The following is a 20,286-nucleotide window of genomic DNA, read 5'->3' on the forward strand; positions in this document are numbered from 1 at the left end:
GAGAGAGAGAGAGAGAGAGAGAGAGAGAGCTACATTGTGCCAGCTGAACATAGCATGCTGGGGCTGCAGTACAGCATGTACATGAGAGAGCGGAAATGTGTCAGGTGGCATGGATAGATGGAGAAAGAGGTTAGAAGAAGGAGGGGGTTGGCGAGGATTAGTTGGCAGATCTGAAGGAGACAGCAGGTGTGTGGGATAGGAATGCAATGCACGTGGGCACCAAAGCCGGTGAGTTTGCACAGCAAACAGAAACAGTAACCCACTGCACTAACACCCTCTACCCAACTGCTTCCCCTTTCCGACCTGTCCCCCCTCCCAATCAACACCTCCATATTATCATGTGTTACTCAAACTTACCAGCTATGGTGCTTTGTGTCATTGTATTTATATCCCACACACCTGCTGCCTTCCTCTGAACCATTAGCTACCTCTCCACAACCCTTTTGTACCACTTCCCATACGTTTCTTCTTTTACCCTCCCCAGCTGACAACCCCTCAAGCCAGTGCACCAGCATTGTATTTTTTAGCCAGTGAAATGTATCTCCACATATATACATAAACATATATGTGTGTTGGAGGATAGGGGTTGGGGGACATCTGTTTACTCTATACCTATTTAAAGGATATGTCCAAAAGCTAGCCCAGTTTTCACTCTTTTTGTGTACCTGTCAATGACTCAACACTTCCACTATTCAGTGAGTGATCTCATTAAGTCTTCAATTATTTACATTCTGGCATTACTTTCTCAGTCACATTTTCATAATGGTCACTCCACCAGTCACACACAAAGGTAAACGGTATGTTACAAGCACTTCACCAGTGAGAAACAACATATCCAATTCATTCAAAAAATACAGAATTTTAATTATTTCTGAATATATCAGGCAGTCTTCAATGAATATATGTGGGACACATTCAGGTACATGCAATTAATTTCTCACACCTACATGAAGTGTCATTAAATAGAAATTCATCCGTGACTGGAAAAGTGAAAATCTTGTTAGACTGTTGTTCACTCGAGTGCTACATCATACTATTTAGTTCAATACTTAGTAGTAGCCATATGGAGAAGTGAAGCAGAAGTAATTCAGTCTGAAAATTGACAAACACTAGTTCTAACTTTCTGAACATTGACGATTAGTGATGAGCAGTAGGTTTGTGGATGCACTACAAAAACAAATACGAAGTTAAAATAATGGAAACATCTATTATCTTTGAAACACGAAAAAAAAAGAAAAGAAAAAAATGACATAACAGCAGTACTGTCAAGGCAATGAAACCACTTTCTTTTGACTCAGATGAGTGGTGAATCACAATGACAATTGTTTTGTGTGTGCTGTAAAGTGGCACTATTAGGATCAATACTAGTGCCAATTGGAGTAGATGTGTGGTGAAATGGTAAAATAAAACATACAATACACATAATACTTGTGCACAAATCCATGAATGTGTGATGGACAAAGAGAGAGGGGAGCAGGTGTCAAGGCTTAACTGTCAACTAAGATAGCTAACCAAAAACCAAATTCTTGTCCTCCAAGTGAGGACGTGAATTATTGATTCCACTGCCATTTGTTATTTGGAAAAAGCTTATCACTACTAATGTAATAAAGAATGCTTGAGCCTCCTAATAAACATCAGCTGCTCCTGTGAATAACAATATATATAGGCACAATGAAATGATAGCTTTCAGCCGAAGTCTTCTTCAGCAAAGAAAACACACACACACACACACACACACACACACACACACACACACAAGGGCTACCACTAGGAGCTCCGACCGGGATGCAACTGTCACGCGAATAGCAATCTGTTTGGGGTAGGAGTGTAATGGAAAGGAAGCACAGCAGACAGGGAGCACAGTGGAAAGGAGTCCAGTGGTGAAGGGGAAAGGATAGTCAGATACGGTGGCAGATGGTGAACCAAAATGAGGGTGAGAGAATCTAAAAGGAGGTGGTGACAGGATGAGGGGTGGAAACTGTTGGGTACAAGGTGTCGGGACAGTAGATTATTGTAGGACGAGGTCGGAATAATTTGGGGAGTGGAGAATGTGATGTAAGGATAACCCTACTTGCACAATTCACAAAAGCTGGTGATGGAGAAGAAGATCCAAATGGCCTGTGTTGTGAAGCATGTTACACTTAGCTGCATCATGTGTCACAGGGCGACTTACTTTGCTCTTGGCTACAGTTTGGTGGTGGCCATCCATTCTTGTGGACAGGTGTTGGTAGTCACACCAACATAAATAGCTGTGCGGTAGATGTAGCTGAGGTGGTATACAACACAGTTGCTTTCAAAGGTGGCGTGACTTTTGATGGGTAACGTAAGCCTGTGACAGGACTGGAATAGGAAGTGCTGGATGGGTGGATTGGGCAGGTCATGAACCTGGATCTTCCACAGATATTTGATCCCTGTGGCAAAGGGTTAAGGTTTTTAGTGGTATAGGGATGGACTAGAATGTTGTGGAGGTTGGATGGGCAATGGAACAGCACTTTAGGAGGGATGGGAAGGATCTCGGGTAGAATGTCCCTCATTCCAGTACATGATGATAGATAACCAAAGTCCTCACGAACGATGTGGTTCAGTTATTCCAGGCCTGAGTCTGGGTGGTATTGGGTGATGGAGGCGGCATTCTTTTGCAGCTGGCTGTTGATGGTGGTGGGAGGATTTGGAGAGTGTGGACAAATGGCATGTGAGATTTGTTTGCCACCTACATCTGGGGGATGTGTGTATGTGAAGGACTTGGTGAGACCTTCAGCATACTGGGAAAGGGAGTTCTTGTCACTGCAGATATGCCGTCCCCAGTTGGCAGTGCTGTATGGGAGCAATTTTTTGGTGTGCAAGGGATAGTAGCTGTCAAAATGCAGGTGCTGTTGGTGGTTGGTGGGTATAATGTGGACAGTGGGGTGAATGGAGCGATCAGAGAGGAAGAGGTCAATATCTAGGAAGGTGGCCCACTGGATGAGAAAAACTGGGTGAAGCAGAAGAGAGAAAAGGTGCTGATTATGTGAACAAATGAGGACATGGTGTCTAGATCATGAAGATATCAACAATAAACCTGAACCAGAATAGGAGTTAGGTTTTGGGAGGCTAGGAAGGTTTCCTCTTGATGGTCCATCAACAGGTTGGCATAGGAAGTTGCCACGCTGGTGGCCAAGGCTGTGACATGGATTTGTTTGTGCACTTTCCCTTCAAAGGGAGAAGTAATTATGTGTTAGAATAAGGTTAGTTAGGTGAATGAGGTGCTTGATATGGAATCTGACAGACAGTGGAAAAGGTAGTGTTCAAAAACTGCAGCAGACCTTGGCCATGAGGCATGTCGGTGTATAGGAATGTGGCATCAAAGTTACCATTAGGGAATCAGGTGGTAAAGGGGTGGAGATTGTGAAGAGTTGGTGAAAGAAATGATTGGTATCTCTGACATAAGAGACTAGATTATGGGCAATTGGTTGAAGGTGTCAGTCAATCAGGGCCAAAATAGTTTGAGTGGGAGCACAATAACCAGCTACAATGGAGCTTCAGGGTTGTTGGGTTAGTGAATTTTGGAAAGCGCGTAGAAGGTGAGTGTGTGTCACAGGGGGGAGGAGGGAAATGGGTTCTGGGGAGAGATTCTCAGAAGGGCCTAAGGCTTTAAACAGGGGATGGAGATTACATTAGACTCTGCCAGAGTTTATAGGTGGACAAGTCAGACAACTGGCAGAGGCCTTCTGCCAGATATTGACTGTGACTCAACAACACAGCACTTGTCCCCCCCCCCCTCCTCCCCCCACACCCATAGACTGTTATTCCTACCCCTTTCACACTCCACTCTAGATTGCTATTCACGTGACACTCACATTCCAGTCCCAGCTGGTGGTGGTAGCAGTCATGTGTGCTGAAGAAGGCTCTGGGCAAAAGCTGTAATGTGTAACAGTCTTTTCATTGTGCCTGTGTGCAACTCAATGTGTCATCTTTACAGTGTGTAGCAATCTATTCTTTCCTAAGATGCTAATATTTCTGCCTGGAGTTTCCATAGTTTGATTTTGTCTAATGGCTTTTCCTCCATCCCACAACCTTGTGCTATTTTTCTATGTCTAAAACATTACTCTTCTCAGTGTCCATTCTTTCACTTCCTTCATGTGCTTTTTCATCAACTTCCAAACTGCACAATCTCTGACTTCCGAGCTCCACTGTATCAACAATGTCGTCCACACACAACATACGGCTTCTTGTCCACATGGATTGTTGGTGCAGCACCTGATGCACCAAATTCTTCCTGTCGATGATTATAATTACTCCTATAGATCATTTTCCTCCCTCATCTTTGCGTATTTTTGTGTTTTATTTTCCTCATCTACCTGCGCCACACTAACTACCATACCTCATCCATCCCATTTTCCCACCCCCATCCCCCCCCCCTTTTTTTTTTTTACTTTTTTTTTTTTTTTTTTTTTTTTTTACACACACACCTGTGGATATCTGTCCATATTTTCATACACAATATTTTTAATTATTTATGCGTGTTTTTGCATGCCTGTATGTACTTTTACATGCCTTTCTGTTATACAGCCCCCCTCACCAACCAACCCCACTTTCCCATTTCCTAATGCCATCCCTGCCACCATGGACTCCACCTTTGTGCACAAGATCATGAAAGTATCCGATTCCCAGGCTAAAACCCAGTCCCACATCCTGTTCCTTAAATGCTGCCTAAACCATGAAATACCTCCCAATGGCCTAAACATAACAATTCCTTTCTCTGGATCCTACCCCTCCTTTCACAACAACCTTCAACTTTTCAGACTCTGTCAGTCCCTGTTCCTCATGAACCTGGACTACAAAAACACATTTCCATGGCAGAGATATCTTAAAACCATCTCTACTATCCCCACAAGATAATACTACTGTGCAATCCCTACAACATGAATCAGAAGTCTGAAACTGAATCCCTTACTCTCCAGCATCTAGAAGAGTACTCCAGAGACCACCTCCATAAATTATCCAACCTGCTGATATCCTACTGCCATCTTGGGACACCACTATCCAACCCCTATCCCACCCACAGTGTTCCTCCTTTTTAACCCTTCACAGCACCCAGACCCTACCTAGCAGACCCTTTCAACTTGCCACATCACCAAAACTCCCTATCAACACTCCAAATACAGACCCCCTAAGCAATACTGGAACACTGTTTTTAATCTTTACACCAAAATCATCAGTCCTACAATGTTGGACTTTTCAAAGACCTACTCTCCTTGTTACGATCCCAGCAATGGAAACACTTCTTTGCCATAAAGGCCTACAAACCAAGGCAAACCAAATTCCAACATTGAACACTGCCTCTCCCAATTCACACCATCCAACTGTTATCCTGCATCCCTCAAACACAACCACCCCCAGGTCACCTTGCAGGAATTCCCCACCTCCAGCTTGACCTCACTAACCATCCCCAGGTCCCTTCCTAACAATACCAGCCTTTGACAGGGTAGGACAAGCCTTTGACAGGACTGGAATAGGAAATGCTGGTTGGCTGGGCTGGGAAGGTCTTGCAGCCGATCATCCACAGAGATATGATTCCTGTGGCAAACGGTTAGCAGAAGAAAGGAAAGCCCTACAGTGTCTCTAAACAGATCCTAAACTAACCATCCTCACTGCAGACAAAGACTCCACCACCATTGTGGTGAGTTGCAATGGCAACCTGGCAGAACGGCCTCTACAACTGTCTGACTACTCCACTTATAAACTCTGCTAAAGTTATCAAATCCCAGAAGTCCAATACAACCTCCAATCTCTGCTTAAAGACTGACTTTCCCAGAATCTCTCCCCTGAATCCATTTTCCTCCTCACCCCTATGACATCCCAGACACCCACTCTCTATATCCTTCCCAAAATTAACAAAACCAAACTCATGTACACTCCACTGTAGCTGGTTGTTGTGCCCGCACTGGGAGGATTTTGGTCCCCACAGATGAACATCTCCAACGAATTATCTGTACTCTAGCTCCTCATGTCAAAGATACCACCAATTCTTTCACCGTCTCTCCACCATCCCCACCCCTTTACCTTCTGTTTCCCTACTGGTCGCTGCTGACACCACTTCCCTATACACCAAAATCCCTCATGTCCATGGTCTTGCTGCTGTTTAACACTACATCTCCCAACATCCCTCAAGACTCCAAACGCACTACCTCCTTCCTCATTCACCTAATTTTATCCAAACACATATTCACTTCTGCCTTTGAGGGAAGGTATACAAACAAATCCACAGCACAGCCATGAACACCCACATGGCATCCTCTTATGCTAACCTGCTTATGGGTGATCTAGAGGGAACCTCCCTAGCCTCCCAAAACCCCATATCCCCTGGTCTCGTTCAGGTTCATTGGTGACATGATCTGGAATTAGAGCAAAGACACCCTATCCTCATTGATTTACAACCATAGTGTGTTTATTTATCATCATGCCCTGGAATGAGGGACATTCTAACCAAGATCTTCCCCAACCCTCCTAACAAGGTGTTCTGCTGCCCACCCAACCTTCACATCCTACTCCATCCCTAGGCCACTTGTAACCTTAATCCCTTACCATAGGGATAATATCTCTGTGGAAGACACTAGTTCAAGACCTGCATAATCCACCTACCCAGCACTTCCTATTCCAGTCCTGTCACAGGCTTATCTTTGCTGGGCCATCTGTGAAAGCTGCCACGTTGTATACCAGCTCTGCTGAAACTTTTGCACAGCTTTTTATATTGGCATGACTAATCACCTGTCCATCAGGATGAACAGCCACCAGCAAACTGTGGCCAAGAGCAGAGTAGACCACCCTGTTGCACAATATGCAGCTGAACATAACAGGCTTGATTTCAATGGCTGCTTCCCAATTTGGGTCATCTGGATCCTCTCCTCCAGCTTTCCTGAATTGTGCAGATGAGAGTTATACTACACAGGTGGGAGTTATCCTGACAACATATACTATGCTTCTGAAATTATCCCAGCCTCAACCTATGGTAATCTACTATACCCCACCCCTCCACCCAATTGTATCCACCCCCTTGTCCTATCATCTCCTCCATTTCACATTCCCTCACCCTCTTTGTGCAGTACCCTCTACCAATGTACCCACCTGTCCTATCTCCTTCCCTGCTCCTTTCCTTTTGTTATTCCCGTTTTTTCCCTTTCCCCTACAATTTCCTACTCCTCCCACACCCCACCACCACAAGCTGTGCCTGGTACTCTCTAGGCCCTGCGCGCGCGCATAATGTGTAACAGTCTTTTCGTTGTGCCTGTTTGCAACTCTTCCTTATGGTGAGTACAATATATCCTTTTCCTGCTATTGTTGCTGCTATAAAATAAAATATGTACTTTGGCTTATCACAGAGAACTTCATAAAATGACCTCTATGAACACATATGCCCAACAGAAGACTCAGCTGAAATGTTATAGGCTATTTATATGATTAGTTACAGAAGATATGTGACCAAATACCTACATACAACTGTGATATAGTCCTTGGGAACTATAACTTCCAACTGAGCAATGAAAAAGCTTTCAATATGTATCAACAGAAGTCAGGATCGCTCATTTTGCTGCCACAAACAGATAGACAACAGTAACCATCTGTTTACAACAGAAAAATTACAGGAAAGAATGAAACAAATGCAACATATCATTTATTACTACCTAATAGGTGGGCATCTTATATAGAACATGAGGATATTTTCATAGATGCTGATCCTTATTAAGATCATTACTGAATTGGAGCACAAAGAAGCAAAAACTTGCACTGGTCATCAATGGAAACAATAATGCAATTTAAAAAATATAACTTAGACAGGTCCATAGTGACAGAATAATGGAACAGATGGAGACCTGAGTTAAAGGCAATGCTGGGGATCATATGGGCAAAGAATCAATCTATTAAAATGTAAATTCCATTGGAAAAAAATGAAATACTGCGGGGAACAAGGAGACTTAAAATTATGGTGGTATGATGACTGTAGATAGGAAGCAAGATTAAAATGTTTACAACAAAATAAAAGAGCCAACTAAAGAATAGAAACCTGAGATGTAAGTGTGTAAGGATAATATATCTTGCAGACAAACAAGCCATTCTGGATATATGAAAACATACCTTTAAAGGAATGAGCAGCTAGTCTATTCCATGAAAGACTACAGACAGAGGAGGCCACTTTATAATTTTTTTTCTACAGTACATTCACTTGCACAAAATTATAAAGCACCAACAAATAATGAAGTAACTGGTTGAACAATGTGTGGAACTGCTCTCCACAAACAAATACATAAACTTTTTAAGTTTATATGGAATCATGAAAGTATTCCAGAAGAGTGGAGTTAGGTGTGGGTTGAAACAGTATGTAAGAAAGGGGATAGCCTTGCTGCTCCAGTTGCCAAGGCACTACCTGACAGAATGCAACCTACACAATTTTATCTAGTATTTTCCATAATAGGTTAGTTACACAATGGAAATTTGTTTTGGAAGAATATTAGCAAGATTTTAAGCCACTTCAATTGATCAATGAAAGAAGGAAGCACATAAATTTTCAGGGAAAGACAGGCAGACAGGAATATAAATCAATCACTTAGGAATGTAATAAATAGCAAATGCATGGAAGCCAAGGCAAAATGGCTACAGGAAAAATGTGAAGAAATCAAAAAAGAAATAATAACTGGAAGGACTGACTCAGCATATAGAAGAGTCAAAACAGCTTACAGTGAAATCAAAAGCAGTGCAACAACATTAAGAGCACAACAGAAATTCCATTGTTAACACAGAGAAGAGAGTGGACAGGTGGAAAGAGTACATTGAATGCATCTACGAGGGGGAGGAATTGTCCAATGATATCATAGAAGAAGAAATTTGAGTCAAGATGGAAGACACAGGGGATCCAGTATTTAAGTCAGAATTTTAAAGAACTCTGGATGACATAAAAATAAATAAGACAGGAGGGTTGGATAGCATTCCACCAAAATTTCTAAAATCAGTGGCAGAAGCATTAACAAATTGACTATTCATGTTTGTGTGTAGAATCTATGAGAGTGGCGACACACCATTAGACTTTTGAAAAATATTCCCTACAGCTGATAAATGTGAGAACTAACACACACTCAGATGACAGCTCATGCATTTAAGTTGCTGACAAGAATAATATATGGACGAATGGAAAAGAAAACTGAGGATCTGTTAGATGAAGATCAGTTTGGCTTTAGGAAAGGTAAAGGCACCAGAGAGTCAGTCTTGACATTGTGCTTGATAATGGAAGCAAGACTGCAGAAAAATCTAGATCTGTTCATAGGTTTTGTTGATCTGAAAAAAGTGTTTGACAATGTAAAATGGTACAAGGTGTTCAAAATTCTGAGAGAAGTAGGAGTAACCCATTGGGAAAGATGAGTAATATACAATATGTACAAGAACCAAGAGGCAACATTAAGAGCGGGAAGACCAAGAAAAAAGTGCTTGGATTAAACAAGGGTTTACAATGGGGTGCAGTCTTTTGCCCCTGTTGTTGAATGTATATGTCAAAGAAGTAATGATGGAAATGAAAGAAAGGTTCAAGAGTGGGAAATTCAGGGTGAAAGAATATAAATAATAAGGTTCACTTAAGACATTGCTATCCTCAGTGAGGATGAGGAATAATTATAGGATCTGTTTAATGGAATGAGCAGTTTAATGAGTACAGAATATGCATTGAGAGTAAACTGGAAAAAGACAAAACTAATGAGAAATAGGGGAAATGAGGATACTGAGAAGCTTACAATCAAAATTGGTAATCAAGAAGTAGACAAAGTTAAGCACTATTTCTACCTTGGAAGCAAAATAACTCATGACAGGCGAAGCAAGGAGGACATAAAAATCAGACTAGCACAGGTAAAGAGGGTGTTCATGGTCAAAAGAAGTCTGTTAGTATCAACACAGCCATAACTTGAGAAAAAAAAATTCTGAGAATGTTCATTTGGAGGGCAGCATTGTATGATACAGTAGGAAAACTGGAGAATGCAAGCATTTGAGATGTGGGGCTAAAGAAGGAATCTGAAAAACAGGTGGACTGATATGATAAGGATCAAGAACATTCATTGCAGAATCAGTGAAGAGAGGAATATATGGAAAGCACTGATAAGAAGGGACAAGTTGACAGAAGATGCGTTACAACATCAGGGGAATAACTTCCATGATATTAAGAGGCAAGTCAGATAGGTAAAATCTGTAGGGGAAGACAGAGACTGGAAATGTTCACAAATAATAGAGAACATAGGGTTCAAGTGATACTCTGAGATGAGGACAATGGCACAGGAGAAGAATTCGTGGTGGGCGACATCAAACTAGTTACATGACTGATGATTCAAAAAGTGCCTAGTGAGTCAACAAAGAGATCAGATTTTTTCCTGAGGCAAATACATGGAAAAGCATTTTAATACAATACTGAACTTTATAACCTCTAAGTGAACTTCAATCAGGCATTCAACTGACTTAAGATGGCAGCTATATTACAATTTAACATACCATAAAATAAATTTCACTCATTCAAGCAACCTTGGCTGACTGCAAGGCTGCAGTGGGAGATGATGGAGATTTAAATACTCTGTTCAGTACAGTAATGGATTCAGACAATGCTTTACAATGAAAGTATTTTGTTATATAGGCACAATTCAAATGTGTAAGTACTTATGCTAATGCATGTTAATCATTAGTGCAAAGAATATCTCTTCAGAGAGAACAGTGAGTGAGGTGAAGCAGCTATATATCCCAGAAATCTTGCTAACAACTGAAAATTATGTACAGCATCTTCATTAGGAAAGGAAATAATAAATAAAATAAATTGTCAGAAGCAGGTTTTCATTTAGAACTTATACAGTATCTTTACTATCTGGGATCTAACAGTAACCCTTAAGTACTTGTGTGACAAGAAGTAACTGAAGTACCCACATCGGGTGTAGCTGACCCAGTCACAAATGAGCTGAATATGTAAGTCTAGCCTTATAAAAAAAGAAATGTTATTATTTATGGCCAATCTTTGAACATAAATGAATAAAAACAGCCAGTATTTAACACCACTTAATGACACTGTGATTTATGATTTGCTGAACAAAGGAAAATAACCTAATATTAAAAAATGCTATACATTAATAATATAAAGCTTCATAAATGAAAAGCACTAGTTTACTTTTGTTCTACAGTAATACTTTTATTGCGTTAACCAGTTTTTGGCTTACACGGCCATCTTTAGACATTAACTGAGTATTGCCACTAGTGCTTTTCATTTATCATAATGTTGTTCTACCAAGAACCGACGGAAGTTCAGTTACCATAATACAAAGCTTTTTTACTGTCAAAATATTTCAGTGAGCTAAGCGTTTTGTGCAGATAACTTTGGTATGCACTTTGAATGCCTGTCCCAAGTAGCACACACTGTTGAATGCTCATTTTTGCTTGTGCTTGGGCAGCTGTATCATCTATTCCATTCATGCAGTGCTAGTCCAGATCCCGTTCCCTTGCATATTTGATGTTGCTGATCCTGCTGCTATGGTACTTCCATACCTCTGATCACCAGAAACAATTCTTTTCGCTATCTAACATTGCAGGACATATGGCTATTACCAATTTCCCTGACAACACTCTTCATGATAAGTTTGTCTGTTATCTCCTTCAGAAATATTCTTCATTGTACCTTCTGACTAGCATTCATCTTGTAAATGACATATGAATTTAATGCACAGACATTTAGAAAATGGATGCCCTTGTTTTTTCAACCAACACTATAGCTGCTGCATAGCTGGTTACAAGTGCCCACTGCTCCCTTAGTGCAAGTGTAGAAAGTCACAATTTCTAATTTTTATCAGATAACTTGAACTTATCTTCTTCTCTTTACTGGACAGGAACTTAGCAGCTGCGTCATGCTTATTTTTTTGTGATGTTTCCATTAAAGTCAGCTTCATGTGCAGCAATGTTCTCGCAAGTTGTACACTTGTATAACAGGTTATTAACATTTATGTTCCTTACTGAGTCTCTAACATGAGCAAAAAGACGTTGAACAATATCTACAGGACTATTACACTGCTGGAATGGACAATCAGGTTGCATTCCTGCATATTCCTCAACTGTGTCCAAGTAGAGTGTTCTAGAATCTACTACAGCATCTAGAATCTACTATGGAAAATACTTTTAGCATTCTTTTTTTCCCCTTCAAATACTGTGTAAATGAGCAATGACCCCGGAATGGAATGAATTGCTCATCAATCATCAAATATTCTGCTGCATTATAAACTTTCATAAAGTTTTTCCATATTAGTACCAGTAATTCATGATCCGCACCCAACTTGTCAGACTTCTTACTCTCATCTCAGTCACAGGCATTATCAAACTGAATAAAGTGAAGCTCTCTAGGTTCCAGCAAGCAGCAGTGTCAAGGAATGCTTCTATTTCAAATCAATCTGTAACTTCAGCATCATGCCTCCTCTCAAAATTTGTGCCAATTTTTATAGTGTACATAACCAATTTGCCAATTATATGCTTGTTGAAATGAAGGAAGGCTTCCTCTGGTGTCTTTGTTCCATCTGCTGTGCCTTGACCTCCAGGCTTTTTAGCACAGCCCTTTCAACTAAATGGCTGGCTGTTCCACTTGGTTTTACCATATCTGTTCAGAAAAAAATAATAGTAGTGTTTCAATCACTGATTTATCACTACAAGCGGCAGAAATGTCTGAATCAGTATTGTGCACACTTTCTTCAACACTGTCCTCTTCAAAGTCCGATAACTGTCACACAGATCCTTGGCATTGTTGTCAAGGTAATAATTTCTTCATCAATCAATATTTTAAGCATTCTGTGTCAGCAAAACTCAGCAATACCTACGTGGACTTCAAGCAGGCCTTTGATAGTCTAAATAGGGAAGAGATGTTAGAAGATATAAAACTGCTTGGCATACCATCCAAGTATATTTCGGTTATTAAGGCAACACAGGCAGGTTCAAAGGCAATGGTGAGAGTAGATGGGGAATTAACTGACTGTTCACTATCAATGAAGGAGTTAGACAAGATGATGCTATTTCCACAATGCTTTCCAATTTGAGCTTTGAAGCAATTATATGAAAACTGCAAATATCTGGACACATAGTATAAGAACCACACAGTTGGCTGTATATGCTAATCACATTGCAGTTATTAGTAGACAAAGAATGTCATTGGAGAGAGTAGTGACAGAAATGAAAGAAGCCACACAGTATAGGGAACTAGCAATTAACAAATCCAAAACTAAATGTGCAAAATTCCGTAGAATAGGGGACAGTAACCTGGGTAGATTGTCAGCAGTAGATTTTGATTTTCTAAAAGCCCGCATATTAGGTAGTAACAGGTATTATCATACATTTAAAAAGCACATGACCTTGGGGGTGGTGAACAGGCAGTTCAAAATGACAATATATATAAGGTCATGATTAGGCCAGTGGTCAAAAATGGATGTGAAGTATGGACACTAACCAGCACTGATGAAAAATGACTCTGAGCATTTGAATGAAGAATACTACAGAAAATTTATGGAGGGAGGACCTGAAATAATTAAGGTTCCTGGAGAGCAAGGACCAATTACAAGTTGGATCATCTCATACAGAGAGTTGATATTGTAAGGCTACTATGAAGTAAAACAATAGCCTGTCTGGGACATGTCCTAATGATAGAGGACACAATAACTACAAAGAAGATCTTCCAGTGGAAATCTACAGGAAGAAAATTGAAAGGATGATCACGTAAGTGATGGCTGGATGACATGGAAAAGAAAAAAAGAATCAGTGGATGGAGAAGGAAAGTAAATGAGAGAGAAAAATGGAAGGAAATTGTTAAGAAGGCAAAGATCCACACAGGGTTGTGAAGCCACAAGGAGGACAGTGTCAGCAAATAAGAACAGTCCTATCATTTTCCTTTTGACTAAGAGAAGAAAATATAATACAAAAATAAAATTGATTGGTAATTTGATTTACTCACACAGAAAAAAAATCAATACACTTATTCGAACCCTTTCTAGCCTCAGTATTTTATGAACACACACACGTATCAAGTTAGAGGTGCAAAAACAGTGGAAACCGAACACTCATGTCATGTCAGAACACCAATAGTCGTGTCGGGTCAGACGCACAATACGTAAAACAATGAAGCCAAGAATGTCTCCATATACGTTATCTGAAACAGCTCAACAATAAAAGAAAATACGAGGATCACTCCAAAAGAAATGCACACTATTTTTTTTTAAAAATCCGTCTTTTATTCTATATGTTAGAAAGTTTTACAGTGTGTGGACACATCCTTTAGGAACAATATTTTCATTTCTCCACATAATTTCCATCCCTCTCAACTGCCTTACGCCATCTTGGAACCAGTGCCTATATACCCACATGGTAAAATTCTGGAGCAACCTGTTGGAGCCACTGTTTGGCAGCGTGCACAAGGGAGTCATCATCTTCAAACCTTGTTCCACAAAGAGAGTCTTTCAGTTTCCCAAAGAGATGATAGTCACATGGAGCCAGGTCAGCACTGTAAGGCGCGTGTTTCAGTGTTGTCCATCCGAGTTTTGTGATCGCTTCCATGGTTTTTTGACTTACAGGTGGCCGCGCATTGTCGTGCAACAGCAAAACATCCTGCTTTTGCCGATGTGGTCGAACATGACTCAGTCAAGCTTAAAGTTTCTTCAGTGTCGTCACATATGCATCAGAATTTATGGTGGTTCCACTTGGCAATATGTCCACAAGCAAGAGTCCTTCAGAATCTAAAAACATCGTAGCCATAACTTTTCCAGCAGAAGGCGTGATTTTAAATTTTTTTTTCCTTGGGTGAATTTGCATGATGACACTCCATTGATTGCCTCTTAGTCTCTGGTGAAAAATGATGGAGTCATGTTTCATCACCTGTCACAATTCTTCCAAGAAATTCATCTCCACCGTTCTCGTACTGTTCCAAAAGTTCGCTGCATACTGTTTTTCTTGTTTCTTTGTGAGCCACTGTCAACATCCTGGGAACCCACCTGGCACAAACCTTTTTTAATGCCAACACTGTCAGTATTCTGCAAACACTTCCTTCCCCTATCCCAATGTAGCGTGGAAATTCGTTCACTGTGATGTGCCGGTCAGCAGTCACCAATTCATTAACTCTCTGCACATTGTCTGGAGTGTGTGCAGTACAAGGCCTGCCACTGCGAGGAGAATCCTCAATATTGCCGTGCCCGCTTTCATCACGTAACCTGCTTCCCCACCAACTAACTGTTCTGCGACCGACAGCAGCATCTCCATACACCTTTTTCAACCTCTTGTGGACGTTTCCCACTGTCTCGTTTTCACAGCACAGGAATTCTAAGACAGCACATTGCTTCTGACGAACGTCAAGTGTAGCAGCCATCTTTAAGACATGCTGTGACAGCGCCACTCACGGGAACAGGTTGAACTAAGTTTGAAAACAAGCAGGAAGGATGTATCTATACACTGTAAAACTTTCACACATGCAGAATGAAAACTGTATTTTTACAAAAATAGTGTGCATTTCTTTTGGAGTGACCCTCGTACATGCCCCCGGCATATATCATAAGATCACATGCCAGAGAAATTAAGCAAAAAATTAAAAATCTCTTGGGTCATTCTGACACAATGCAAGTGCTTAAGGGGTTAAATGAGAAATTTCATGACAACTGAAATAAAACTGCACAGTTTAAGTGGAAACAGTTGTTTCCTTACATATAAGATGTCACTGGACTCCCTGGTGTTAAACAAAAAGCTTATATTAAAAGTATCATGGCCATAATCATGCAAGTTTTAACTGACAGATGTGAAACATTGACGTTATTGAGTACTGATGAACAGCAGTATAGAATATTTTAAAACAGGATTCCATGCAGTGTCAATGTGATAGTTCAAAATAGAAATGGTTCCAAGAGAACCAGTACAGCCATCAAGCTAAAGTGCTTTACACAAGGAGCTGGCATTCCAAGACTGAATGAAGCTATGTCTAGCTTGGATGTGTTCCTTCAGTCAAGTTCTGCAAGAGGTACTAAAAAGAGGAACTGATACGACAGACGACCTACAAGAAAATACAAAAACACTTAATCCTCTTCCAACAGAGTTGCAATATCCTAAAGAGAACAAGAATACTCAGGAAATACTCTGTTGTTGGTACTCCAAATGGCCCAGTTGCTTCCAAGTGGTTGCATATTATCCCCACCACGGATTGATGAGCAGTAATCCAGGTAAATGCAGTATTTTTTACATTTTACAATGTCTCTTCTTTATTTTGGCTTTTTTTCCTTTGTTGAGGTTCCTTTTTCTGCAGCCTCACTTGATAAATGCAAGTTAATCTAGTTGTCATTTTAGTTTTCTACAATTTTGCCCTCCTCTTTTTTCCTTACTTTTTAACCAGATCCTCTGATGATGAACTGGTAGTAAGTCAAAACCCATAATGATATATCACCTTAGTGATCCGAGACTGAAATATATAACAAAAAATTCATAGGGTTTCCACTACTTTTTCTTAGGCAATTGTCGAGTCTGGAAAATATGATACAATTGCTTTCAGAAGTACAGTTTTCACTGTTAAAAACCTTAGTTTCTAAACTGTACCTCTTAGTGACTTTTCACAAAATTACTCTTTTCAAACTGATCTAGTTTCATGATTGCATATTTACTATTTTCTGAAAATATGTTGATCAAGGGAAGAAGCTGGATTTATAATAAAAAAATAAGAAGAAGGAGACAAATGTAAGAGGGTTCACTACAACTATGTCTATGTAAAGAAGTTGCAAAATGTGCAATTCTACAACAAAACAATTTCAAGTTCAATCAAACTGTATCTACAGAGCGAGATGGTGTAGTGGTCAAGTAGCTGGACTTTTATTCAGAAGGGCAGTAATTTAAACAACAGCCCAGCCATCCTGATTTAGGATTTCCATAGTTTCTCCGAACTGCTTAAAGCAAATGCCAGGATGGTTTCTTTGAAATGGACAAAGCCAGTTTCCTTACCCAATCCAAACTTAATCTTCACAAATAATGGCCTTGTCATGGATGGGCTGCTAACTCATAATCACTGTTTCCATCTGGAGATTGTAAAATCAGCTGATTGCTTCTTTAAGCAGAACAAATCACGTACAGACAGCATGTGGTTCAGAAATTTATTTTGTGGAAATGGTAGAAATTTTTCTATTTTTAATTGTGAAATTCACTGCACATAAACCTCAAACAAGTATAAATGGGATGCAAGATAGCAGACATAGCTGACTGTTACTGTGTTTCTTACTGAAAGATATTACAGAAGATAATAACGTTTAAAAATCTGCTTATATGCAATTTACCCATCCAACAAGCAAGGTGACACTTCAGCAAATAGCTTGCTACAATAATACACCAAATCCCACAATAGTTGCCACAATGAGAAGTATTACATAAACTGTATGGAAAATACATACTGCATGGTTCACAGATGGCATAGGCTTCGAATTTGAAACAAGATTCGGACTGCCAAGTGGAGATGCCTGTTGTTGAGGTGACTGTTGTTGCGTCTGCTGCTGCATTTGCTGCTGCTGCTGCTGCTGAGGTGATGGTGGCTGTGCTTGTGCCTGTTGTACTTGCTGGGGTTGCTGGTAAATATACTGGCCCTGCTGCTGGGAAAAGTTGTCCAGTGGTACTGTTGTGCTATCAACTGTCACACCCTAAAACAAAAATTTAAACAGAGCATGTGAAAAAAATACAGTGCATATCCAACCAGTCACCATATGACTAATGTGAATAAGGCGACAAAGGAACCTCTCGGATCTGCAAATATGAAAGAATTTCTGGTGAAGAAAGTGACACTAATTTAATGATATACAGTACATAAAAAATACAGTCATCTTCATGCTACTGAAACAACAGTCTGAGAGGATGGATATCGAGCTATAAGTTTATACAGCCTTCCAAATTCTCGGTTAAGATAGTACAGCCCTAAATTAACATCCAGAATGTGTTTCACTTGGAGAAAAGAAATGTAAAATGGGAAAAACAGGAAACTTCAATAGCATTCACCCAAATATCCATAAATATATGGATTTTCTCTTGCCGTAGTATGCAAATAATCGTTAAATCAAGAGACTCACTGTAAATTTATGAAATTTTCATTACTAAGTTAAAAGCTTTCACAGTAACACACTAACCAGTTTAGCTGTCTTAATAGGCCCATGGCCTGGCTAAAAACTTATGCCTGTCAGTATTTATCTCTTACTATTCCATCTCTAAAGAGGCTCTCCTGCTAGTCTTATCACTTGTACAGTTACTTCATCCCATCTTAGCTGAATGAGCAGCAAAGTTCCATGCTCTCAGAGAAGGCACAATGTGTTTTGAACAATCAACATGACATGATTTTTTTGATTACTCACAAGTATTCAACGAATGGCAACTAAAAATTGTCTCCTTACTTCACAGATTGCTTTAATACTGAGAGATATCTACAATAAAAGGTAAATGTTTCCGACTATCTGATTTCTTTTTATCAAAAACCATAATGATCCAGGTTTATTTATGCAAATACTAGCTTTAATCATAGCTGCATTGATACTAGTAGTTTTGTTATGACGTGTGATGGTGAATAAGCACACTAGCAGTTTACAAATATCTGGCTATATAATGGTGTAGAGGTGTGTGTGTGTGTGTGTGTGTGTGTGTGTGTGTGTGTGTACATAGTGCCGGTATATTGATACATAATTTATGAGATTCTAATATTTTTCCATATGTCGAATCTTTACAAAAAAAAATATAAAAACTACAACCATTTTTGTTCTTATCAATCATTTATTGCACTATCTTGTCAATACAGTTCTAGTGCAATAATTTTGGTCTTGCCTTCTTTCGCAATTATGTAAATGCTTTGTAGATTGGATACACTTGAGCATGCCACATGAGAGAGGAAAATACAGTTTTTCTAAATGCACATTGGCAACTTTTGAGTATTTGCCCTTGGTCTTTATTTATGGTATTTCCAAATGCAATTTTTAGTGCCACACTGAAAGGAAAATCCATCAGTATAATTGGGATTTGTGGAATTAAAACATTTTCTGCTCTAGCTGTGCCACTAATAATAATAGCTCTAACAATATTTAAGTCAAGTTATGTAATATACAAGTGTGCACTGTTACACACACTGGTTGCATCAAGATTTTGCATTAAGATTGTCAGAACACCAATCTTTACCTTCATTTATGAGAAGGCACAATGCCAGAAATTTACAAAACTCTCTATGGTAGAGGTGACTTGTTCAGTGCCCATAGTTTTGTCGAAGACAGATATTCTGCAACATACCATTCCACTTGTGATGTAATTTTTCAAGTTATATAGGTTAATACAATGTTTTGCGACTGTAATAAGAATTTTATTAAGCCAGAACACATATCAGTTTATTTTAAAGCATCTTCAATGTGCACAGGAAGAATATTGGTTTTCCTTACAATTTTCTGTGGTAGGGTGATGAACAGTTCTCATGCTTTAACTTACTACTATAATATCTGGCTATATAATGGTGTAGAGGTGTGTGTGTGTGTGTGTGTGTGTGTGTGTGTGTGTGTGTACATAGTGCCGGTATATTGATACATAATTTATGAGATTCTAATATTTTTCCATATGTCGAATCTTTACAAAAAAAAATATAAAAACTACAACCATTTTTGTTCTTATCAATCATTTATTGCACTATCTTGTCAATACAGTTCTAGTGCAATAATTTTGGTCTTGCCTTCTTTCGCAATTATGTAAATGCTTTGTAGATTGGATACACTTGAGCATGCCACATGAGAGAGGAAAATACAGTTTTTCTAAATGCACATTGGCAACTTTTGAGTATTTGCCCTTGGTCTTTATTTATGGTATTTCCAAATGCAATTTTTAGTGCCACACTGAAAGGAAAATCCATCAGTATAATTGGGATTTGTGGAATTAAAACATTTTCTGCTCTAGCTGTGCCACTAATAATAATAGCTCTAACAATATTTAAGTCAAGTTATGTAATATACAAGTGTGCACTGTTACACACACTGGTTGCATCAAGATTTTGCATTAAGATTGTCAGAACACCAATCTTTACCTTCATTTATGAGAAGGCACAATGCCAGAAATTTACAAAACTCTCTATGGTAGAGGTGACTTGTTCAGTGCCCATAGTTTTGTCGAAGACAGATATTCTGCAACATACCATTCCACTTGTGATGTAATTTTTCAAGTTATATAGGTTAATACAATGTTTTGCGACTGTAATAAGAATTTTATTAAGCCAGAACACATATCAGTTTATTTTAAAGC

The 20,286-nt window shown here is 39.5% G+C and overlaps 1 protein-coding gene across 2 annotated transcripts in view; it reads right to left on the minus strand.

Annotated features, from left to right (window-relative positions):
* Window positions 1-20,286, minus strand: part of LOC126481180 (CREB-regulated transcription coactivator 1-like) — a 388,693-nt gene that overhangs the window by 155,497 nt on the left and 212,910 nt on the right. For both annotated transcript variants that reach the window (XM_050104753.1, XM_050104752.1), the window contains one exon: window positions 17,430-17,672. In XM_050104753.1, the coding sequence (XP_049960710.1) occupies window positions 17,430-17,672 (243 nt within the window). The remainder of the gene's footprint in view (window positions 1-17,429; window positions 17,673-20,286) is intronic.

Source organism: Schistocerca serialis, chromosome 5 (assembly GCF_023864345.2).
Source record: "Schistocerca serialis cubense isolate TAMUIC-IGC-003099 chromosome 5, iqSchSeri2.2, whole genome shotgun sequence".
Classification (NCBI taxonomy): Eukaryota; Metazoa; Arthropoda; class Insecta; order Orthoptera; family Acrididae; genus Schistocerca; species Schistocerca serialis.